Raw genomic sequence first — 26793 nt, forward strand, 5'->3', positions numbered from 1 at the left:
TTGCTTTTATTACCGGTATTCTGCTGTGTACAGTGTCCTTGAGTGTTCTGAAAGGCACTTTCAAATAAAATTTATTAATATTATTATCATCGTCATTATGTCCCTCTCTATAGTGTCTTTGCTATGTCCGTCTTTTACAGTTACTGTATTTAAGATTTCTGAACCAAACAAGCTTCTAAAACCTTTGAGAAGGCTATTAAGGCTTATTAGTATACATTATTTGCAGTAGATTTATTGGATTGTTAGCATGCTAACTTGCCTTCTCTGCTGTTAAAGTCCAACCTCTTTTTCCCCCACAATGAAAGCATTCATATTTGAAGCATCATAATCAGCATTATCAGTGAATTCACACACACACACACACGCTTCATTTTGTTACAGTTCATCTGATATAGCGGATATACCCTGAAAAGATGTGTAATGCGGTTTAATCTCATAATCGCTGTGCTATCTCTCGTCCAAACTAATAAGGAGAATAAATTCAAAACATTCCCCAACAGGGACCCAGCAGCTTATCACACAGGGCTTGGTGGTGTGTTTTGATTTCTGCCGCATCCTGATTTAAATGAAGGATTACTGTACTGTACTGACACTAGGCTTAAAGGTAATATTGCAAAAATACTTCAGAAGACGATACTGCTACTTTGGCAAAAAAAACCAGCTCTATGAGTGCTAATACCTGTAATCAATCTGCTCATTTATAAAAAAAACAAGCTTTAGCACCAGAGCAGACATTTATTTGACTATGGAAATGGTCTGTTGTCGATTTTTGAGTTTTTGCTAATGTGTCTCTGGTAGGCAGGAAAGGATTCCCATATTTGCTTTGTATTGTTGATGGACTGGATAAGATGACAAGCAGCAAATGTGAGGAGGAACTGTGTAACTGCAAATGTTTTGTTGTGGATGGCAGTGAAACAAATAGAGGAAATGGTAAGATAGGCAGTGCCACACAGTGAGAAATCAGGCTGAAGCCCAAGTGTGAAGCGCCAACACAAACACAGCCAGTCCAGCCTCTGACTCGTCCATGTTTTTACAGGCCTCATAACTGAGGATGCGCACACTCCAGCCAGTCAATTTTTAGCACGTCTGTATTATGAATATGAAACATGTGTTCCCTGATATTAATGAAAATCCACTGTCTAAACGCTCCAATTTGCTTTATTAGATATGTTAAAATTCCAAATGGTTACCAGATCGGAGGTTGGAGGAATGGGAAGCTGCCATAAGCATTGTTCACTAGCCGAGTTTTTATACACAGATTTTGTGGCATTCCAGAAGAAAGATAACCAACACCAAAGGTTTAGTGCAATTTAGTGCGAATGTGCAATAAATGCACATGCAGAGCACACTGACAGCTGTTTGCAAAGGTTTGCGCAATAAACACAATTCTGAACTCATACATTCAGCTCATCCCTCTCACACATTGCATTTCCTGCAGGAATGTTTGCCTTTTCACAATTCCACAGATTTGCCCCAACTTTTGCATATAACTGTACCCACTGTGCCTCAGCTCTGATTGGGATGCTTTCATCTAAACTGAGGATTATTGTCAGCTTCGGGATTATTGCTCTGAAGCTATGAGCCATTTGAGCTAATCTGAGTTTCTTTCTGCTCAAATGTCCTCACCAGGACTCTGCTGTGTAGGACTAAATCATTATGTGTTCATACATGCATGGCTTGCTGTAATAAATATATGATGGTTACTTATTCTTACAAATAAAAGCTAACCAGGCAGCACGATGTGCTGACATGCACAGAAAAAAGAGGAACAAGATGGTCAAGAAGAAAACAGTTGAAGACTCAGAATACAGGTTCAGTGGAAAGTCGAAAAATATTATGGCAAAGTGCAAGTAACTCAAGGTTATTTCCATCCTTTTCTGTTGTCACTGAATAAAGAAACCATGTCATTCACGTGTGAATCTACTGAAACACCCAGTGGGTCACAGCATTTGGCTGTTGCTCTCTGAACCTGGTTCTGCAGGAGGTTTCTTCCTGTTAAAAGACAGTTTTTCCTTTCTACTGTCAACCATGTGCTTATTCATACGGCTCATGTAATTGTTGGGATTTTCTCTGTATTATTTAGTCTTTACCTACAACATACAATAAAATAAAAGGCAACTTCAAGCAGCAGTTGTTGAGATTTGGCACTGTATAAATAAAATTTAACTGAGCAGACCAGTAAAGACAGCATTATAAAGTATAACTCAAATTTGAGCACTCAAGTAACTTTTGCAGTTTTTTTTCCACTGAGAAAATTTACGTAAAACTACAAAATAACTACTTAACACTTTTGATTAATAATAACTAAAGTAATTGTAAAATACTATCACATAATAAAACTTAAATTATTTCTACGTGTGACGTTGCATCTTGAATTGAGATTTTTAAACCAGGCACATTTTTCCACCATGTAAGCACATCAGTAATTCATATCCATTGTTTGCTCTTTGTGACACACTGATTCAAACTATCAAGTGTTCTAGTGACACTTGATGGAGTCATTCATTTGCACATTGCACGTCACACCTTCCCTGCTAGGATCTTGTTTTTTGGTAGTCTGCTGCAGAAATTACATCACAACGTGATTCTTTTTTAATATGTATAAATATTTATACTAGTATCATTGCAGATGATATGATACAGCACTACAATCTTCAAAACTAAAAGGTATATTTGTAAAAGGGCTCCAAACAACTACTGGCACACAAATCAACATGAATACTACTAATGCTGGAATGTCCCAGCCAGGGCAGGACTGGTCCAGCGGATGGACAGTTCTGTCTTGAAAAGGATCTGCTGCCAGAGGACACAGTCGGAGGTCAAAAAATGTAATATCAGCACTATATCACTAACGCAAATGTGATAATTGTGTCATTGTTTTTGTATGCTTATAGTCACAGACCATTTCTTCTTTTCAAATCTATATATACACTGTGATAGTAACAGCCCCGTCTCATCCACTGACCTGATGATCTTGGATCTTGCGTCCCACTACACGGAAGGCGTTGTTGCCCGTGTGGTGGTAAATGTGGACTCTGCTGAAGCCTGTAGAGCCACCGGCTGGGACCCACTTCTTATTGGCATCGTCATACACCATGACAGCAGCTCGCGCCTGGCAGATGCTCTGTTCACTGCAGGGACAAGAGACATAGAAAAGTTTATTCTACCATTTTAGAAATCCAATCTTTTTCAATCTTCCTTTCTTCTTTGAAGCAAGTTTTGTGAAGTGACCAAGTGCTTGGGACTGCAAATACAAAGATGACCCCACAGGTATAAAAGCAAGAAACTGAGAGCAGAGCACACAACACCAAAAACAGACTGTAAAATGAAATTAACTAGTGAATGTTTCATTGGCTCCACAGCTCACCAATAAACTTCACTACTTCAAGCCTAGCTGTAATCCCAGCAGATCAGCTGATGGCTCAGCCGGTACACTTCCACACAACATCTCATATTGTGAATGTCATTTCAGTTTTAGTCTGTGCACAACTGATTCTGCCTCTGCAAGCTGCCTGGCAACCCGCTCCCACCTCAGCTCTGACTTTTATACAGTGATGGACCTAATCAGTGTCATATCTGCTGTCATTGTTGCTTGCAGTCCTAACTAAACTAACTTTGTTGTATTAATAGTTTGGTATGTGGGGGGGGGGGGGGGGGGGGGGGGGGGGGGGGGGTGTTTGCGCGTGTCTTCTCAGTAATCATTTTCTCCCTAATTGCCCCTATGTATTACATATCTCACCGTCTATCCCTTTTTTGCTGCCTAGCCTGGCCTGTATCCACAATGTAAGTTTGTATATTGTATGTATTGTATGTATGGTCGACTAGGTGTGTCATTTCAGCTGCAGGCAACTGCAACCGACAAAAACAGCTTATCCGTATCCTTATTTATTTATTTATTTTTAAAATCGGTGTTTAACATGGTTCATACTCCTCCATAATCAAACATAGCAGTCTAATATCAGTTTAATCAAACATACCAATTCTCAAAGGCAGCAAGCAAATGCCTTCATTAGTGTTACTGATCAGTATTAACTAAATTCCCATGAACTTGGTCTGCAGTGCACAGACTAAAAGTCCACAGCCCTTCAGATGCCTCCAAGCTCCTCAGTGACACATTAGTAATCATCCATCTAGAGATTCTCTTAAACCAGCAAACAGCAAACCCAGACAGTATCCTACTGGTTGTCAAACTATTTCTTTATTATATACTGAGGTGTCAAAACTCGTCATTAAGGGTACAGGGAAGGAGATCAAATGTCCTCTTTACAGGGGAAAGAGTTAAAGACTGACAGTGAGGGGAGACTGCTCATTTGAGAGGAAAAAAACTGCCTCCAGTCTTTTCTGCTGCGATGGCTACATCTGCTGCCACACAGCTGATTTAAGGCCTGGAAACTCTGCTGTGCTCACTTTTCACTGTAGCTATGCAGCTTTGGAATTGCACTTTCTGTAGTGGACACATGAACCTGCCTCCAAAATCACTCCAGAGGCTATCATGTTGAAATGCCCAAATTCGGCTATGAAATGTGCCTTTTTCAGCCTGATATAAAAAAAAAAAGAAAAAAACTGTTTTTGCCTCTATGGACAGTTTCCACCTACATAATAATGGTACTGTGGTTTTGTTTTACATCTCATCAATCTGGTTTTACTTGAGGCTTAAAGTTAAGAGCTGTGGAGGCTTCTAATGACAAGTGTGTCTGCACAGTCAGATGTAGAGACAGCGGTCATTCAGGCCTCAGCACTGCTAAGTGTAGGTGCATTGGAATTGGACAGATTTTAAATGCAACTTGCCAACTAGGCTTGCTAACATCAGCTGAAACTTGGCTGCTTGCAAAACACACATGCTAGAGTGAGATGGAAAAATGATTTTCCTTTAGCACATCAAAAAGAAATCTGTTATACAAGCTTCCATATAGCGTGGTGACATGTCCTGGTAATTAATAAGCTAGGATGTAGTTTTGTATCTGCTCATATTCAAGGTTTGCTATAGATTATTTTGCATCCATGCAGTTCGGAAACACACAAGCTGTTATATCATGTTTTTTTCTTTTAAAGGTCAAATTTAAAAGCAGCACAAGCCTGCAGTCTTCACGTTAACTACCCTGCCTTATAAACGTCAATGTCTATAAAACACCATCTCATTGGCTTGTTATATATACAGTGGGGCAAAAAAGTATTTAGTCAGCCACCGATTGTGCAAGTTCCCCCACTTAAAATGATGACAGAGGTCAGTAATTTGCACCAGAGGTACACTTCAACTGTGAGAGACAGAATGTGAAAAAAAAAATCCATGAATTCACATGGTAGGATTTGTAAAGAATTTATTCGTAAATCAGGGTGGAAAATAAGTATTTGGTCACCTCAAACAAGGAAAATCTCTGGCTCTCACAGACCTGTAACGTCTTCTGTAAGAAGCTTTTCTGTCCCCCACTCGTTACCTGTATGAATGGCACCTGTTTGAACCCATCATCTGAATAAAAGACACCTGTCCACAGCCTCAAACAGTCAGACTCCAAACTCCGCCATGGCCAAGACCAAAGAGCTTTCGAAGGACACCAGGAAAAGTATTGTAGACCTGCACCAGACTGGGAAGAGTGAATCTACAATAGGCAAGCAGCTTGGTGTGAAAAAATCAACTGTGGGAGCAATCATCAGAAAATGGAAGACATACAAGACCACTGATAATCTCCCTCGATCTGGGGCTCCACGCAAGATCTGATCCCGTGGGGTCAAAATGATCATGAGAACGGTGAGCAAAGATCCCAGAACCACACGGGGGGACCTGGTGAATGACCTGCAGAGAGCTGGGACCAAAGTAACAAAGGTCACCATCAGTAACACACTACAACGGCAGGGAATCAAATCCCGCAGTGCCAGACGTGTTCCGCTGCTGAAGCCAGTGCATGTCCAGGCCCGTCTGAAGTTTGCCAGAGAGCACATGGATGATACAGCAGAGGATTGGGAGAATGTCATGTGGTCAGATGAAACCAAAGTAGAACTTTTTGGTATAAACTCAACTCGTCATGTTTGGAGGAAGAAGAATACTGAGTTGCATCCCAAGAACACCATACCTACTGTGAAGCATGGGGGTGGAAACATCATGCTATGGGGCTGTTTTTCTGCCAAGGGGACAGGACGACTGATCCGTGTTAAGGACAGAATGAATGGGGCCATGTATCGTGAGATTTTGAGCCAAAACCTCCTTCCATCAGTGAGAACTTTGAAGATGAAACGAGGCTGGGTCTTCCAACATGACAATGATCCAAAACACACGGCCCGGGCAACAAAGGAGTGGCTCCGTAAGAAGCATTTGAAAGTCCTGGAGTGGCCTAGCCAGTCTCCAGACCTCAACCCCATAGAAAATCTGTGGCGGGAGTTGAAAGTCCGTGTTGCTCGGCGACAGCCCCAAAACATCACTGCTCTCGAGAAGATCTGCATGGAGGAATGGGCCAAAATACCAGCTACTGTGTGTGCAAACCTGGTAAAGACCTATAGTAAACGTTTGACCTCTGTTATTGCCAACAAAGGTTATGTTACAAAGTATTGAGTTGTTGTTGTTGTTGTTTTGTTATTGACCAAATACTTATTTTCCACCCTGATTTACGAATAAATTCTTTACAAATCCTACCATGTGAATTCATGGATTTTTTTTTCACATTCTGTCTCTCACAGTTGAAGTGTACCTCTGGTGCAAATTACTGACCTCTGTCATCATTTTAAGTGGGGGAACTTGCACAATCGGTGGCTGACTAAATACTTTTTTGCCCCACTGTATCTGTTGTCTCAAACCCAGTCTGACACTAATGACATCATCATTGTTTTCTCACCTAAAGCCAAATATGGTGGCCTATGATATCATGAACCTGTGTGACAATTTACACTCTGAATACAAGCAGGCAAAAACGCAGAGGTTAAGACGGGAAACGGAGGGAGAGCTTGAGAGACAGGAAGTGTAAAAATGACAGGCATAATTGCTTGGGGAAGGGTGAAGGAGTGAAAAGAGTCAGGGAGGAAGTGATGAGAACAGGCCATATACACATCCTCAGAGAGTCTGCGTCAGTGTTAGAAATGCATGAAAATAGAGGCTTTACAGTGAGAAGAAAAACACATCTCGGAATGTAGACCACGAACGAGGTTCACACACAGACACACAGGAGTGCAAGCAGTCTCCTGCATATGCCAGAGCTACTTAACATGCATCTCACTCCAGGTTTCAAAGAATATTCTGTGGAATTGAAAAAAAAGAAACTTCCCGAGACTGCTGCAAAGCATTTATCGCCAGTGTGTATTGTGGGCTTGTTCATACACCCAAGGACACACATGCACGAGGTTCAGGCATCCATATGCACAGCTCCCCGCATTTCCAGCTCTCACAAACACTTTCACGCCTCTGCTCAAATGTGCTTCATCATGGTCGAGCTGTGGTAACACCCCACAGAAGCTGATGAACTTACAATATGATTTAATGTCAAACCTCTCTGAAGATGCACCGAGACTTCACACCTCAGCCCTCACCTTACATCAAACTAGTAAAAGCTCTGAGCTCAAACACACTGGAGCTGGAAATAAAGACAGAACCATTCATTCACGATCACTGCAGATTTTTCAATATTCTACGGGCAAATTACTCCAACCTTACGTCTCTATTATACTGGCCAAACGGAGTAAGAACGATTAACTTTTCTCCTCTGAGGCTCACAGCAGCAGCAGCTACAGTGATTTCAGCTGGGATTGGAAGATAAACCCACCCCTAGTCACTGGTTTATGTGCATACAAGTATTCAGACCGCACACATGCCTTTAAATTTCCAGTTGCATACTAAAAAATGCAAAGAGGGATGATACATTTCTGAAAACACCAAGTTTTCAGTCTCATGTGCTAATTTAATTCCTCTTAAAAACAAAGATTTGTTTTAAAGAAGCAGCACTGTAACCAAGTATTCAGTATTGTAATTGCTCAGATGATAAATTAACAGTTTTTAGACCTTCAGTCCTTTATGCTAACAGATAGCATAGTTGGGTTGGTCTGGTAGCTGGGTCAGACTTGGCAAAAAAAAAAAAAAAGTTGCCTAGTCTGACGAGTTTCCTGTCCTGCTGTGACATTTAGATAGTAGAATCAGAAGTTTCAGTAAATAATACGAAAGCATGGATGCATCCTGACGTACATCAATGGCTGAGGATGCTGCTGGTGTGGAGGCGATTTTCTTGGCACACCTTAGTACCAAACGAACATCGTTTAAACACCACGGCCTACCTGAGCGTTTTAGCCAACCATCTCCAATGATCACTGTGTACTCATCTTCTCATGGCTGCTTCAAGCAGGATAATGCACCATGTCACAAAGATCAAATCATCTCAGACTGGTTTCTTGAACATGACAATGAGTGCACTGGACTCTAATTGCCTCCACAGTTACCAGATCGCAATCCAATAGAGCCACTTTGGGATGCAGTGGAATGGGAAATTCACAGATGTGCAGTCCACAGCCTTTTGACGGTATTGTGTCAGCATGGACCAAAAACTCTGAGGAATGTGTCCAGCAGCTTGTTGAATCTTTGCCATGAAAAATTAAGGCAGTTCGGAAGGCAAAGGGGGTCCAATCTAGTACCAGCAAGTGACAAAGTGAGATTTTGTTATTTTGTGTCAGTTTTCTTCTTGCTTTTATTTAACAGGCAAGTTTAGTCAGCCTTACTGTTTGGCTTTAGCTTTAATTTACCTTATGATAATAGCATTTCATCATCTTTACATATAAAACCATTTCAGACTCGCTTATATACGGGAAGTTAGGAATGATTAGGACCCCCCAAATGCTATGACTTCATATCCCAGGACCTCCTGGAATTGTACCAATGGATTTGGAATTGGGAGAGTGACTGAATGCAGCCATTCAAAAGAGGCACTCTGAACCTCACAACTGAGCAGTAAAAAAATAATGAGAGCACTGGTGCATATTTTGGTTACTGTGGTCACTTTGTTTGGCCAGATAGGATGTCACATATTATCATAGCATAAAATAAATTCAAGCTCAGGACCACTGCAGACCATAGCCTGCAGGCTTTAAGTCATAAACTCTCACCACACTGGGTGCGCATGTCTATGCAATTTCTCAACATTACATTTTTGTGTGGTGAATGTAGTACAGCTTGCATGTGTGCGATTCGAAGAGATTTTGTGTTGAAGGTCCAAGTGCTCTTTGCAACCAATGTGAGCAAAGACAAGGAATATGTGGAACCAAAAGAAAGAAAATGTGGAGAACAGATGAGCAGACATGACACAGTTGCTTTCTCCTAATTGGTCCAATCTCTGTAGGATAATTACTTTGACAGTTATGGTTCTTTTAAAGCAGACAGTCATCAGAGGAAGAACCTGTAAAATGCACCCTTATTTACATTAATAGCAATCCTAACTGAGATTGTACATGAGTATGTACATTATGTAGTGGTGAATTGTCTTTCGTCTTTGCAGCCAATTCAGTGATATGTCTCAGACAGTCACAGTGAAATGTAAGCTTTGATGGTTAAGTACTTGACCGGTGTAATCTAGTCCTGTTGACCCTCCTCGTCTCCTTGTTAACCCTTCCACTAAATGTATCAGCTACCCTCTGCCTGCCTCTCTACTGAGACTACACTGCTACACTCTGTGCCTCTGTGCCAACATGACTGCAGAAAGAGCCATGCTTTTTCCTAAAAAGGAATTCCTAAATGCAACTACAGATTAGATTTCTGAGATTTATATTAAGTTAAATGTGCTTTATAAAATGTTCTTCTTGTCTGAATAGCAACCAAACTTTGGCACATGGATACATTTAAGTCCAATGGTTGGATCCACTGGTTCCCATCTATATCGGATATTATAATGTCACCTTGCTACCTGGCAGCCACCTACCAACGGGCTAAAAATCAACAGTTTACTGACGGCTGGACATTCATGATGTCCAGCCTCCGGGAGTGCTGACCACTTGAGGATAGAGAGCAGAGCTCATGATTCAATTACAGGAAGTCGTCCAGCTCCTGAAGCAGCAAAGAAGCCCCAGACGTCACACTAGAATAGAATAAAATAGAATACTGTCATTGTACATGTACAATGAAATTATGGGTGCTCCACACCAACTGTGCCAGAATAAAATATAAATAGTAGACAGCAAGAATAAATAGCAAACGGGAAAAATATATACACAAGAGGGATAAATAAAAAAAATAAATAAGGCACACATTGGAGAGCAAAGTAGTTGCAAAGTGCTTGGAAGTAGTGCAAAGAAAAGCGCTTGTCTGAATAGCATCTGTGAGTGGCCTCAGTGATGGGGGTTGCTCAGACCATGGCTCAGATTGGTAAGGTGTGTGGGCAGGGGTGGTGTAAATTGTGTGGGGTGTGGGTGGGGGGATAGTCATTGAAGCAATGGGGGCCATGAAGCAATGAAGCATATCAAGTAGCATTAGCTAACAGTAGCTTACATTAGCTTAAATGACCATCTAACTAACCAGATCTGCTTAGTTTAACAGCTTACTTTATGAGCTCCTTAAATTTCACCATGTTAGATAAAATACCAAACTACAGGCTAAAAATCTGAATGCTCTTACAGACAAACAACAGTTTTACATATATGTGGATACTATTTCCCTGTTAAAAGGAAAAGCGAATAGTGACACATCAACACACACACCGACACACACACAAAGAGGACAAATGTGCAGATCTGACAAAAATAGAAATGGAGAGAATGGGAAATGAAATGAGAATATTTTCATCTCCTTCATTAATGTTAATGAAGCTCTGAGTTTGGAGCAGTTCTGACTTCAAAGAGGAACAGAACAGCTCCAGGGTATTCACTACCATGATGTCACATCCTGCCAGTATTGGGGTGGGTGAGGTACTGTGGGTTTACAGAGAGCAAAGGAGTGCAGAGGAGAGAAGTAGAAGACAAAAGCAAAAGGGAATCACTGATTTGACTCCTTCTAACTCATGGTTGTTGAACTAAGGTACTGAAGACTGGAGCAAGTCAAATTTCTGATTACCTGAAAATTACTGACTCAGTCCATCATTACTATGGCTGGAAACTGCGACTTTTTCCACAACTGATGGGCCAGCGTTATGTAAGCAGCCGAGTGACTAATCTAAATATAGAAAAAACCCAAAAATGGCCAAACTAAAAATCTCATTCAGTGCGTCTGCCAGTCTGACAAAGCCAGGAGCTGAGTGATGAATTCATTTGTGTCATTGTGCCAGCTATACAGAGCCTTATGATTCACCATATGTGGAGTATTACTGTGGTATCAGTGTGGTGATCTCTTCACAGTAGGGCTGGGCCGTATCATACCGTTCACGGTAATACAGGTATAATGTTGGGCAATGATAAGAAAATGAAATATCACGATAGAATATGAGTAAAACGCGCATGCGCAGTGCCTTTGTTTTCATATGCACATGGCGAAAAAAAGCATGGTGGCGACAGAGAATGAGAAGAGCGAAAGCAGATCGTTGAATGGAACGGATGAACCAGAATTGGTTTGTAAAAATGCTGCAACTTCAGGGGTGTGGAGCTGGTTTAGCTTTCATCTGTCAGATACACAACAAAGCACTATTTCTGGTAGCACATGCTAGCGGGCCGTCGTTATTACCGTGTGTTTTGGAAAACACGGCACACTTAAAATCAATCCTTTGATTTTTCTGAAAATCGACAGAGCCCCTTATAATCCCGTGGGGCTTATGTATGAATTCGGGTTGTGTTTACTGACCTCGAAACGATTTTATGTCATACACGGCGCTCGAAAATCTGTCAAATGTTTTAGTATGACTTTGCTAAGCTACAAACCCGCACCGCTTGATGGATTGTCAGAGCATTACGGCTATCGTAGGCAGGAGCCTCGCGGAGTGATACATACTGTGCTTCAACATAATATTACCGTATTGTGTGTGTATAACCTCTTTTTAAGTTTTGTGGATATTATACATGGTTATGCTGAAGATATGACTTTAATGCACATAAAAGTTCTGGTCATGTCCCAGCAGTAAGTGGAGAACTAATTATGTAGTGCCACACCAGGCTCACCAAAGAATAGCAACTACATCACTATCACCAAGTCCAACACAGTGGAGCTGTAGTTCATCATCCCACAGATGCTCGATTGGATTGAGAGTAGGGCTGCACGATTTTGCATAAAATGAGAATCACGATTTTTTGGCTTAGAATTGAGATCACGATTTTCTTTTCCAGTATAAATATTTATTGCACTTATTAACTGCACATCAACTTCGTAACAGTTGAGACTGAACATAAAAACAACAAATGTCTCACGTTTTGTTGTTGCCGCAAAATGTTGTACTGCTTGAAATTCCGTCTCCACCGTTGCTCGACGCTGCGTGTATAGAGCAGGTAGTGCAACAATAGAAAAATAGTTGCGGGACGGCACTGTGTAGCGTTTGTCTAGGGTGTTGATCATTTTCCTAAATCCCTCGTTTGCACAGTGTTGATGGGAGCCATATCTTTGGTCAGGTGATAAGTGATAGCCTCCGTAATTTCTTTGTGCCTGCGGGAGTTCGACGGGTATAGGGAAGCGCTGTATAAGGTTCCCGTTATTGATGTTTGGGTGGTTGACGGGACGGATTTTCTCCTGTCACTTTCTCGTCATCCCTGACGTGCTCTCAGTTGTTTTTTTCCCTGCTAATTTTAGCATCACACGGCACAGCTTCTGTATCACGTGGCATGAGGCTCCGCCCTTGTCATTTGTTGAGCAGGAAGAGCGAGCGCTTGTTTTCATGCAGATTACGTCCCGGATCAGAATGCGGTACAATCGTCGTCTTTTTTTTTTTTTTTTTTAAATAGTTGTCATTTGGAAATGAGATCGCACATAAGTATGAATCGAGATCGCGATTTTCTAACGATTAATCGTGCAGCCCTACATGTGAGCCAGGAAATCCGTAGGCCAAGTCAACACCTCAAAGTCAATGTCTTGCTGAAAGAGGCCACAGCCATCCAGGAGTACCGTTTCCTGCAGACTAGGAACACCCCAGAAGAGCTGCAGTTTAGGAGACAACAACAATCACATTCTGGCCATTGTCAGATTCACTCAATCCTTACGTTTGTCCATGTTTCCTCCACTTAACACATCAACTTTGAGAACAAAATGCTCCGTGATACATCCCACCCACTAACAGGTCCCATGATGAAGAGACGATTAGTGTTATTCACTTCACCTATCAATAGTTCATAGTGTTATGGTTGATCAATGTGAGAGATGGAGAGTGGAAGTTTGCAGTGGCTGCAGTTTTTATACAGCTGCTCTTATCGAACATTCCACTTCACTGGTCTGATATAAAATTCAGATTTCCTCATTAATGATACCTTGCTGATATACAATGACTGTTTGTTTACAGTGTTCATTATTTCCGAGTTACACCAATGAGGTTAATTTCATTAAACTCTGTGGTATTTTTTGGCCTGAACAGATGTATAATCATTGAGACTACACTTAGCTGCTCAGACTCAATCAGCCTTCAAGAGACAAATTAACAAAAGGGTGCCCCTGACAAACACAAACACACACACACACTTCTCAGAATAGATTCATTAACATGACTCACAACAGAGGCATTTCTTCATTCTGCCTCCTCCTCTCTCTTTAAACTGACTTGCTCTCTACAGTTTGCCCCATTTGGCTGACAATAAACTGAGGCTCTGGTCTGAAAAGCCAGAGTCAGCCGTTTTCAAGGTGGGGGAGGATGATAAATCCTGTGAAGCTGAAACAAAACTTGCAAGCTGAACCAAAATGAATGTTAGGGAAAGCTTTTCCAAGCTTGGGCGTGGAATCCAGCGGGAGTCCCCGCTGTGAAAATGCACATGAGGAGAAGAATAAAAGACAGAGGTATACTGGGATTGGGAAAGCCATGAAGGTTGTTAAGGCAGAAGTGCAGCTGGCTATAGACAGAAGGAAGGAGTTCAGTGTAGAGGGGCTCTAGGGAGCATCCCAGCCACATCTGCATCCTTCCTTTTCACTCAGCAGCCTGGACTAATTTTTAGCTCACTCTGTGTTGTTGTTGGGTTTTTTTGTTTTCTTTGTTTTCTTTTTAAACTCTCTTTCTAACTTTCTGTCCCACTAACTCAATCTCTTGCTGCCCTCATCTAAACCCTCTTTCCCTCTCATTCTCTTTTCTATTTTATTAGTCAGCCATCGACTACAGTGTGGAGCAGAGAGCTCCTAGCTCATATGGAAGTGATCAGGAGCAGACAGGGAGGGAAGACGGAGGCCCGCAGACAAGAGAAAGATCCTGTTCAACCACTGGGTGCAGTTACAGTACCAGTGTTTAGAGGAAGAGAAAATTAAGAGATTCCAGTGGACTCCAGACTCTTGGGGGTATCTGAATATGTCCAAAAACCTAAATCACCCTAATCTAGACAAGAAGTCAAATAATTTTCAGAATGGATTTGCTCCACATCATATTTGCACCAAAGACTTTTGACATGAAGCTGCAAACAAACAAGAGCAGGAACTGACGATGTTCACACACATTCAGTCCACCTCACTTCTCCTAAACAACTGTGCTTATATCAGACAATAAAGGTGATCCATCAGATGTACTTGTATTACACCCACCTTTTAAACAGGAAACGCCAAACAGGAGAACGTCAGCTACCTGATATGACGTCATGACATTTTTCTGAAACCATTCAGCATGTTTCATAAATGAGATTCAAACTTGAATCAATACATCAAATTTAATGGCAACATGGAAACCCCCTTTATCACATCAGTCAGCGTTCAGAGGAAAAACCAAAATCGACTTGTGAAACCTTGTTAATCAATTAGAATAATCAATACCCGCAGATTTGATATTTGTAAAGTAAGCATGGGTCCACACACACACACACACACACACACACACACTATCATAGAGCAATGAGAAAATACCCTCTGCTCTTAAGTGTGAGTCATCCACTCTACTAGATGAGGAAAGAAAGAGATGGATCAGGAGAGGACCACCATGTGGCATGATAGCTGTAAAAACACCTGGTGTGTGACAAAGGAGCCATCACTACTAGTGACTATATATAACCCAGTACAGCCCACAATGATGGTGTGCGTGTGGGGCAGCTAGACTGCACTAGCCCTGCAGCCAGATATGAACAGCCACAGCAACATTCAGAAATTGAGCAAGCAAAGGTCAGCGTCTGGCCAGTAATTTAAGCAGGAATCAATAAAGAGATACACTCGTCATTTATAGATGTTGTAAATCCTGGAAAGGGTTTATAAACCCAATGCTGAAAAAATGACTAAAATGACAGGCTTACTACTAGGGCTGCACGATTTTGCATAAAATGAGAATCACGATTTTTTTGCTTAGAATTGAGATCACGATTCTCTCACGATTCTCTTTTCCAGTATAAATATTTATTGCGCTTATTAACTGCACATCAACTTCGTAACAGTTGAAACTGAACATAAAAACAATAAATAAACATAAAAACAACAAATGTCTCACGTTTTGTTGTTGTACTGCTAGAAATTCCGTCTCCACCGTTGCTCGACGCTGCGTGTATAGAGCAGGTAGTGCAACAATAGAAAAATAGTTGCGGGACGGCACTGTGTAGCGTTTGTCTAGGGTGTTGATCATTTTCCTAAATCCCTCGTTTTGCACAGTGTTGATGGGAACCATATCTTTGGTCAGGTGATAAGTAATAGCCTCCGTAATTTCTTTGTGCCTGCGGGAGTTCGACGGGTAGAGGGAAGCGCTGTATAAGGTTCCTGTTATTGATGTTTGGGTGGCTGACCGGGACGGATTTTCTCCTGTCACTTTCTCATCATCCCTGACGTGCTCTCAGTTGTTTTTTTCCCCTGCTAATTTTAGCATCACATGGCACAGCTTCTGTATCACGTGGCATGAGGCTCCGCCCTTGTCATTTGTTGAGCAGGAAGAGTGAGCGCTTGTTTTCATGCAGATTACGTCCCGGATCAAAATGCGGTACAATCGTCGTCGTCGGTTTTTTTTTTTTTTGGTTTTTTTTAATCGTTGTCATTTGGAAATGAGATCGCACATAAGTATGAATCGAGATCGCGATTTTCTAACGATTAATCGTGCAGCCCTGCTTACTACTCTAAATTAGCAATGAGAAACTGGAGAAAAAGCTCCTCAAGGAACAGCAAGACTGAAAAATACCCCAGGAAGCTAACATAACCCTTATTTTTAAATATCTACAAATGAGCCAGAGCTTTAAAATCCCATGGTTAATGCAAGGTGGTTTTGGGCCACGAGAATATTTCCATAGTTCTAGTAGCCGTTACAAGCGCCAGCCCCTTTCTGGGAGTAAACTGCAGCATCTGAGTATTATTGTAGTTCTTACAACTCCATTTTTAGCTTTCTTGGTATAATGGTAAATGGACTGCAACATATAAAGTGCTTTCTGCTACTACTTTTCTATTTTGAGTATGTCTCAGTCATCTAATCAAACAGTGCTTTTTAACATTTGCAGACACACACATTGATGCAGGGTTCAGCATCTTGTACAAACTTTTCCAGCAGTTTCAACTCGTAACAATTCACCTAAACATGCTCAAAGAAGACTCGAAAAGGCTGAGCTACACTTTGTTTTAAGTAGTTCATTTAAAAAAATAAATAAATAAAATAAAAATAAGTAGTTTAAGATGTCCAACTAGGCTAAATAACAAAACATGTCAGTAATCCAACTCCAACATCCAAATTTATTTCTAGCCAACACAGTTTAAAGTCACAAAACATATCAGATGTTCCACACCGCACTGGCTTCCGGAACCAGGCCTACGCATTTTATCTCATGGTCATTACACAGCTAATCACAGAAAATGTTGTTACCGTTAATGACTGTTAAAACAAACTTCTTTTATTCCATTTTAAAGCTATATTACAATACAACTAGTGTCGTCACTCCCTTGATTATTTCCAAGTCACCTAAAGATGTAAAACATTATCATCTGCTAATTACCTGAACCCCTGACTGGACTATTCAAGTTCCAGTCTTATTTAATGAGTTCTAAGGCCAGGTCCACTGAATCCTTTTGGATTCAATTAGGCTTTGTGTAAGTCACTCACAGAAACCATTAGCTGACTGAAGAGCGTGATCCTCAGAGGCTTCGGCCACAGGTGGCACCAATCCCCATCCCACCACACAAACACGCACATCTTTTATTAGTGGCTCAACCTTTTCAGTGTCATCCCCTCAACAAGCCCATTTTGACCTTTCCTTAAATTAAACCGCACACTTTTTCAAATGGGCTACATTACAGTCAAAGAACAACGCTCAGACACATTTGGCTGACCTATTAGTAAGGACACAGCAAATAGAGACAGAAAATTTTACACTTGGCAGAAAACAGGCTGTTTCAAGCATGCACTATTGAACATAACCCAATCCAGATATCGAGTTCTCCAAGGTGTTTGTTCAAGTCGCTGTATATCACTTATATCTAGTGGTTTTTACAGGTAGTTTCCAGGGTTCAGACTGCGGCCTAACTGGGTGCCTGGCACATTTTACAAGGGTCCAATCACAGTTCTATTCACACACGGACAGGGGACACATTGATGGCAGAGCAAGTCTGCACTGAACTCAGCTTTCACTCCTCTTAAACCACTGAAATAAACAACTGCAGCCTTCAGGTGCAAAACTGCAAAGGTCTGGTTCAGCAACAGTCACATCACAATTCTGGTTTAATGTCCACAAAGTTAATAAAATACCTCCAAACTTCTGTTTCTTTGCCAAATACTCCCACAGGACTGGTTTAAAAGCCACAGAGCACCCTTTGTTTAGGTGAAGCTGGACATAAGGCAGTTATGCACTATGCCTTGGAAACTTTGAAAGACTGTCAGAAAGTCTGAAGATCTAATGCTCAAGACAACTTGAAAACATACAAGAAAGTCTGACTCCTTTGAAGTGACAAAGCAAACAAAACCAAGTATAATCTGTCTAATTCAGAGTTAGGGTCAAACTCAATCCCAGCAGATTATCCGATCTCACTGCCAATTAATACTTAGTGCCTCATATGATCCCTTTCCAGAAAACCTATTAGCAAATCTCAGCAGGTTCCAAAATTACAAAGCAACTCTGCAGGTCACCTCCACACAGGCTCCTGCTGTTCATGCATATTCTGCATGTACTTAGAAATCCCAGAACAGAGTCATAGTTCAGAGTGTAAAATATTTCAAATGTAATAATCTTATTTTTTGCAAAATTATCCAGACTAAAAGATCACTATTAATTTCTTAATAACATGGCATGTGAATGGAGAAGATGCTCATGAGGACCATGAAATAACACAGAAACTTAAAGAAATTCAGCATCTGCAGTAATCATGCTAAGCTCTCTAAACAGGCTTAGTTTTAACATTAACATACAGAGCCAGGTTTCAATCAACTCTCCTCCCAATCACCTACTCACAAGCTCACTACGGCTGGTCAAAATGACCTTTGTTCTGATTTGAAGGCTTGTAAAGTCAAAGGTCAACTATAGGTTATTATCCCAGCCCTGTTTGTTGAGTTATATGGTCCATATCTGGATCCCTTGGTCCATTAGGCGATTTGAATACATTCGGTTTAATTCATTCATTTTGTTTCCCCAACTTTAAAATAAATAAATCTTCATTTCATTCCATGAAAACAAACAAAAAAAATCCAAATGAACATAACATTCGTGCTACTGAGCCAAACTCAAATGTTGTCTGACATTTTAGCAAACAATCATCAATAAATAAACAGAGTCTTCATGTTTAACATCACGTTGCAACTGCTAAATCACCAATGTAGCTACTTGGATCCAACCAAGCCCTTGGGGAAGAAGGCACACAGGCATGAGAACAGAAAATCCTTCAGTCAACTCAGAGTTGACTCGAACACACTCCGACAAACTGAGATTCGAAAACAAACTGCCCAAAAAAACCAAAACCAGACCTTCTGCATGTGGATTTAAACATCTGGTTTTAAAAAAAGAAGGGCATCAGACTTTACACAGGTCGCCATTATTCACCGATTCAGGGTTTAAAACTCTATGCATCACATTTATTATGAATGCAGCAAAAACAAATGATCACAATTATTTAGGGGGACAAGCACGTACAACACTAGCATCCATTAGTACAATACATCCACAATGTAGCTAATACTAATCAATTATCTTCTCTTGATAGTTACAGAAAACCAGAACCGTAGCTTTATGCTCTACATGACATGTAAATTAAAGTCCTTGTCATGCCTTCAGTCTGTGCCAACCATTTCTTAAAACTTTAAAGAAGTCTGCACAAAGGATCAATTCCTGAACAGTTCCAGTTTCTGTTTGTGGAAGCGAAGGGCCCAAAATAACAGACGGCTAGCTTAAACAGATGGTGGCTTATGGATGAAGTGAGAGGCTGCAAGGGCCATTGTAAGTTAAAAATGATTCGGTGTACTGTGAATCATGCAAAGAGAGTAGAGTCAGAAATACACTCAACAAAAATATAAACGCAACACTTTTGTTACTGCTCCCATTCCCCATGGGATGGACGTAGAGACCTAAAATTCATTCCAGATACACAATATAACCATCCCTCCCAAACAGTGGTCACAAATCAGTCCAAATGTGTGGTAGTGGGCACATCTGCTATATTGAGATAATCCATCCCACCTCACAGGTGTGCCACATCAGGATGCTGATCTGACATCATGAGTAGTGCACAGGTGTACCTCAGACTGCCCACAACAAAAGGCCACCCTGGAATGTGCAGTTTTGTCTCACAGCAAAATGCCACAGATGCCACAAGCAATGAGGGAGCGTGCAATTGGCATGCTGACAGCAGGAATGTCAACCAGATCTGTCGCCCGTGCATTGAATGTTCATTTCTCAACCATAAGCCGTCTCCACAGGCGTTTCAGAGAATATGGCAGCACATCCAACCGGCCTCACAACCGCAGACCTCATGTAACCACACCAGCCCAGGACCTCCACATCCAGCAGGTTCACCTCCAAGATCGTCTGAGACCAGCCACCCAGACAGCTGCTGGAACAATTGGTTTGCACAACCAAACAATTTCTGCACAAACTGTCAGAAACCGTCTCAGGGACGCTCAACTGCATGCCCGTCGTCCTCATCGGGGTCTTGACCTGACTCCAGCTCGTCGCCGTAACAGACTTGTGTGGGCAAATGCTCACATTCGATGGCGTCTGGCACGTTGGAGAGGTGTGCGCTTCACGGATGAATCATGGTTCACATTGTTCAGGGCAGATGGCAGCTGAGAATGTCCCAGTTCTTGCATGCCCAGCATACTCACCGGACATGTCACCCATTGAGCATGTTCGGGATGTGCTTGACCGGCGTATACGACAGCGTGTACCAGTTCCCATGAATATCCAACAACCTCGCACAGCCATTGAAGTGGAGTGGACCAACATTCCACAGGCCACAATTGACAATCTGATAGACTCCATGCGACGATGTGTTGCACTGCATGAGGCAAATGGTGGTCACACCAGATACTGACCGGTTCTGGGTCCCCAGACCCCCAATAGAACAAAAAACTGTAAACTTCCAGGGTGGCCTTTTGTTGTGGGCAGTCTGAGGTACACCTGTGGACTACTCATGGTGTCAGATCAGCATCCTGATGTGGCACACCTGTGAGGTGGGATGGATTATCTCAATATAGCAGATGTGCCCACTACCACACATTTGGACTGATTTGTGACCACTGTTTGGGAGGGATGGTTATATTGTGTATCTGGAATGAATTTTAGGTCTCTACGTCCATCCCATGGGGAATGGGAGCAAAAACAAAAGTGTTGCGTTTTTGTTCAGTGTATACAGTGGGGCAAAAAAGTATTTAGTCAGCCACCGATTGTGCAAGTTCCCCCACTTAAAATGATGACAGAGGTCAGTAATTTGCACCAGAGGTACACTTCAACTGTGAGAGACAGAATGTGAAAAAAAAAATCCATGAATTCACATGGTAGGATTTGTAAAGAATTTATTCGTAAATCAGGGTGGAAAATAAGTATTTGGTCACCTCAAACAAGGAAAATCTCTGGCCCTCACAGACCTGTAACGTCTTCTGTAAGAAGCTTTTCTGTCCCCCACTCGTTATCTGTATGAATGGCACCTGTTTGAACTCATCATCTGTATAAAAGACACCTGTCCACAGCCTCAAACAATCAGACTCCAAACTCCGCCATGGCCAAGACCAAAGAGCTGTCGAAGGACACCAGGAAAAGTATTGTAGACCTGCACCAGACTGGGAAGAGTGAATCTACAATAGGCAAGCAGCTTGGTGTGAAAAAATCAACTGTGGGAGCAATCATCAGAAAATGGAAGACATACAAGACCACTGATAATCTCCCTCGATCTGGGGCTCCACGCAAGATCTGATCCCGTGGGGTCAAAATGATCATGAGAACGGTGAGCAAAGATCCCAGAACCACACGGGGGGACCTGGTGAATGACCTGCAGAGAGATGGGACCAAAGTAACAAAGGTCACCATCAGTAACACACTACAACGGCAGGGAATCAAATCCCGCAGTGCCAGACGTGTTCCGCTGCTGAAGCCAGTGCATGTCCAGGCCCGTCTGAAGTTTGCCAGAGAGCACATGGATGATACAGCAGAGGATTGGGAGAATGTCATGTGGTCAGATGAAACCAAAGTAGAACTTTTTGGTATAAACTCAACTCGTCGTGTTTGGAGGAAGAAGAATACTGAGTTGCATCCCAAGAACACCATACCTACTGTGAAGCATGGGGGTGGAAACATCATGCTATGGGGCTGTTTTTCTGCCAAGGGGACAGGACGACTGATCCGTGTTAAGGACAGAATGAATGGGGCCATGTATCGTGAGATCTTGAGCCAAAACCTCCTTCCATCAGTGAGAACTTTGAAGATGAAACGAGGCTGGGTCTTCCAACATGACAATGATCCAAAACACACCGCCCGGGCAACAAAGGAGTGGCTCCGTAAGAAGCATTTGAAAGTCCTGGAGTGGCCTAGCCAGTCTCCAGACCTCAACCCCATAGAAAATCTGTGGCGGGAGTTGAAAGTCCGTGTTGCTCGGCGACAGCCCCAAAACATCACTGCTCTCGAGAAGATCTGCATGGAGGAATGGGCCAAAATACCAGCTACTGTGTGTGCAAACCTGGTAAAGACCTATAGTAAACGTTTGACCTCTGTTATTGCCAACAAAGGTTATGTTACAAAGTATTGAGTTGTATTTTTTTTTATTGACCAAATACTTATTTTCCACCCTGATTTACGAATAAATTCTTTTCAAATCCTACCATGTGGATTCATGGATTTTTTTTCACATTCTGTCTCTCACAGTTGAAGTGTACCTCTGGTGCAAATTACTGACCTCTGTCATCATTTTAGGTGGGGGAACTTGCACAATCGGTGGCTGACTAAATACTTTTTTGCCCCACTGTATAGAGTTGGAAATGAGCACTACTGCCCCCCTTTACCTACACCTAGTTTTCCAACAGACATAAATCTGGGTTAAAAGTTTCATTTGATCATTTGTAATCATGCTGAAGTGTTCAGTATGTCAGATTTTGGTTCATGATCCTAATTCTGAAATTGACTAGATAACTTTATAAGAGCACACCAAATCAACAACAATTGTCACTGGTGAAGCATGAGGCATTCTCTTCCCATCGATCAAAAGTGAGCAGCAGTTTCCGTTTAAGGTTCCTATAGAAAGAGCACAAAAGCAGCAGGACTAAGTCTGTGACAACAGATACGTACCGGTGGATTTCCATTTTGGAGGCCAGTACACATCTCTGACTGAGGATGAAGCTGGAGGCTTTGGACTGTGGACCAGAAGACTGGATCTGCATAGCTGCCCACAGCCTTCCTGCTTAAGTAACTCAGCCAGCCCCAAGCGTGACTTCTCCCCTACCAGCCCTTTCCGGCTCTTGTTGCAGTTGCTTCAATTTTGCCAAAGTAATATCCCTGCTACCAAACAGCTCTCTTCATCATGCAAAGCAGGGTGCCAGCCACCCCCCTCCCCCTTCTCTTTAAAGCCCCCTTCTCAGGGTGATTCTTTCCTTATGCGTACATGCGACGACAGCAAGTCAGCCAGCAAGTCGGCAAGCGAGGGAACCGTCTAAACAGTCAGCCAGCTGTGTTTTTCCCATGGCAGCGGCACCAGCCAGCAAATACGCGCACGCTTTGGTCTTGGCTTTTCGCCGCCGTAGCGACAGCAGAGGTATCCAGGCAACAGGCTCCTGCACAGCCCACTCCTGCGCTCCTGTGGAAGAGGCTGCTGTGGAGAAATCCACACGGCGGGATCCAGCAGTTCACAGCGGCTCAATTTAGGAGGTTGCAAGCGGGGGCTGGGGCATGAAGGGAGGTATCCTTTACATCTGTCGCTCTCCTTCCCCTCGCCGCTTCTGCTACATCTATCTCATACCTTTTGTCTCTCACTTGATCACCCCTTCTTTCATCTACCCCTCCCCTCCCTCTCTACTTTATCGCTGTGACCATCCACACACTCCCTCTCTCACCATATACCCACCCACCCAACTCTGCTCTCTCACTCTCCTAAATAAATAGACTAAAGAGAGTGAACAGCCAGATGTAGTGATGTATGGCGGATGTGGAATAAGGATTAGTCGAATATTTCCATCTCTGTTGTCACAGGAGGCAGACATTCGCAGCGAGCACGCAAAGTTCTTCATTTCTTTATTCAGTGTCCTGGCCTGCTTCGGCACAGCTAAAATCCTTTCTTTCACTTTCAGCTATCATCAGCTGGCATTGTGCCGAACAATGTAACATCAACATACATACGTTATGAATCTACCTAACAAGTCAAAATGACCCGCATTGGCGCTCCTAATCAAACATAATATTGGATGGAACATGCGACAGCTTTCTATAAAGGCTCATGTGAAGTAGAATCTGTATATACTGTGGGGGGGGGGGGATTTTCAGCCGACATTTGGGCTTTCCTGCTGTGCTGCGATTCGCTGTTCTGCAGCCTGTACCAGGTTGTATTGGTTGCTATGCCAACTTTTATGTTAAATTGGGAATTTGGGAGTCTTTTTTCCCCCTGTTTTGTTACAAGTATTAAAAGGAGTAGAAGAGCAGATTCACAGCACGCAACCTCCTGCCAGAAAAGCCCCAGCTTTGAACTAGGAATCATTTTGCAGTGAAGTGACAGTACTAACCATCGGACAAACATGCCAACCAGATTAACTTATCAAGTAGTTTACAGCTGGAAACTGAACCTTTCACCACCTTCAGTGTCCAATCAATTTGGGGCATTTATGTCTAGAATTGAGTTTCATAAATTTGCAGGGCCGATTTCATGCTCATTTAGAGATAGATATGTGCCTTTCATCACACTTTCATCCAATATCTTTATTGGAAAAATTCTTTTTCCTTAGGAACAGACTGTAAATGAATATAAACAAGAAAAACAACCTCTGCCTTTTTTCCATTTTAAACAAATGTATCAATGTATTTCTACTATACATGATTGACAGTGCCTTTTCCAGTCCTGAAGATGTGTCTTCCTGAGCAGCTGTCGTGATAAATGATCGACTTGAACACATTTTCCTTTTTTTCAGGGTTAAAATTAGAGTCGTGCTTCACCCTGAAGGCTACAAACTAATTCAAAAGTGGATGTAAATACTACAAGAGCTGAAAATAAAGGACTTTTTAAAAATTATTTCCCATTGGACAGCTGGCTTGACAGGCACTAAATCAGCCTCAATAAAGCAGCGAATTTCTATCAGCGCAGAAGGGCTGACATGTGCTTTCAGGGCAGGACACAGAATGTATAAAAAAAATACACTGAGACAGACACACAAACACAAAATACACAGGGTTCCAAGGGCAGACTGTACTCTTGGAGGTCGGAACAACAAGAGCTGGAGGAGATGCATATATGCGCTTTGGTTCAGCACATGAAATCAGACACTGAGGCAACACTGAAAAACTGAGCACTTCAACACAACACAGGCATACAAACATACGCTGTCATTGTCTCATTTATAAAGTCCGATATACAGCTTTAGATTAAAAAATAAATAGATATGAAGACGTATATAATTACATTAAAATTCCGGTTCGTCCATAAAGTACAGCTGCCAGTGTAAGACAGAACTATTAAAGGGAGAGGTAGCATGTGCCCTGGAAAACGGGGCTTGACGAATGAAAGGTCTATGCAGAGAGCAGTTTGTCACACTCCACTTAAGCACTGAGTCAAAAGCTGCCGAAACCATGCTCACACATCACAAGCTATTACAATCCATTTGGGAGGGGTGAGGAGGAGGAAGAGGGCAGTGTGAGGCACCTGTAATAAGCTATCAGTTATTTCTATCTGAACACCCGTTACAAATGACTTTGGCTGATCACTACAGCCAGTAGTGACTTTGAAAACATCCAGGGTTGTAATTTGGCAATTAACAACACTCTCAGAATTACAAAAGAGGCGAGGTTATTTTGTTCAGAAACACTCCAAACTGTGTGTTTACAAAAACTTCCAGAGAACAGAAAACAGCAGCAAAACCCAGCACTGAACAGCGTAGGCAACAACAACAGATACGCCTTTAAACAACAGTCATATCAGCATAAAGGAGGAGGAGGGGTGGAGGTGGGTTGCCAAGAGGCTTATAGATGTGCAGCAAGTGTGGAAACCTTGTTTAGGGCACCTGTTCTGGTCATTTCCATCGCCGCAGTTTTATATTTAGACTCCAGTTAATTAGCTTTGAATGACTGGCAGTTCAGCTTTTTCCCCATGTATTTATCTTAAACTGCGTCTTGGTGCAGTACCTCTGCCTTTACATTACCCGATTATGCTTCACCGTTTCACAAATTGAAAGATTAAACAGCAGGTGGGTGGGACTGCTGTTCTCAAAGCTGTGGCTGCATGCCTGAGATGACCATAGTAGGGATATCCCTCTCTATAATATCACAGCCACAAGTAGAGAAGACATGAATAAATTTTTTTTTTTTTTTTTTAAAAACAACAACTCTGAAGCCTGAGCTTTTGGCTCACATGGATAACCTGTACACATGCTGAAACTTCAGCCAACTTAATATGAGCATCCACCATGCCAACAATGGACAAAAAAATATGGAAAAGCATAATGTGCCTTTTAAGACTTTAGTTGTATAGAACCTTTAGTAATACTGGGATCCAGGGAAACGGGAAAAGGTGAAAAGAGGAGCAGTGTAAGCTCTGAAAAAGAAAGAAATGCTGCAAATAGCTCTACTAATAGAAAGAGAGAAGGAGAAGAAAGAGATGAAGTGAGCAGCACATCTCGTCTCCCCCGAGGCCTGATGCCATTTCAGGTTGTGTCACCGCAGGAGGCTGCCGAGTACAGGTGGCTCAAATGCCACAGACAAACATACACACAGCTCATAAACCGCAAGCTACGTCCCACACAGTTATTTCAAAAGCTAAATAAAACAGCGACGTGCACACATTGTACTGTATACACTGAAAAGAACAATGCTAACAGATTGTATACCACAAAACTCCCAAACTATAGCTACACCACAACGGCTTCCACAGTGTCAGTTTCACAAAGTCTTACATTTAATACAAGAAGAGTGAGTAATGAAGACAAATATTGAGCAGTCATCAACAGAGCCCAGCTGATGCAGGATTTCTAAGGCTGACAGAGATACCAGTATTTGGAGATGTCAAAATACCGGTTATACCAGCTGATGTAACCAGGCACACAACACAAAGAGATTTGCCCAACATTTGTTAGCTGTAGTTCGTCTGGGATAATATGAGATTTTCATTGTTTAAAAATAAACTTGTGTTACTGATACAACAAGTCGTGGATTACTCATTTACTGCTCGGATCAGCT

General features: G+C 42.1%; 1 protein-coding gene across 9 annotated transcripts in view; it reads right to left on the reverse strand.

The window, feature by feature from the left end:
- Nucleotides 1-26793, reverse strand: part of enah (ENAH actin regulator) — a 140174-nt gene that overhangs the window by 60767 nt on the left and 52614 nt on the right. For 2 of the 9 annotated variants that reach the window (XM_026194522.1, XM_026194521.1), the window contains exon 2: nucleotides 2966-3131. In XM_026194522.1, the coding sequence (XP_026050307.1) occupies nucleotides 2966-3131 (166 nt within the window). Of the gene's footprint in view, nucleotides 1-2965; nucleotides 3132-22710; nucleotides 23467-26793 lie in introns of those variants that run through there. The other 7 variants (XM_026194517.1, XM_026194519.1, XM_026194518.1 and 4 more) reach the window with 7 other exon arrangements.

The sequence above is a fragment of the Astatotilapia calliptera genome, chromosome 15 (assembly GCF_900246225.1).
Source record: "Astatotilapia calliptera chromosome 15, fAstCal1.2, whole genome shotgun sequence".
NCBI lineage: Eukaryota > Metazoa > Chordata > Actinopteri > Cichliformes > Cichlidae > Astatotilapia > Astatotilapia calliptera.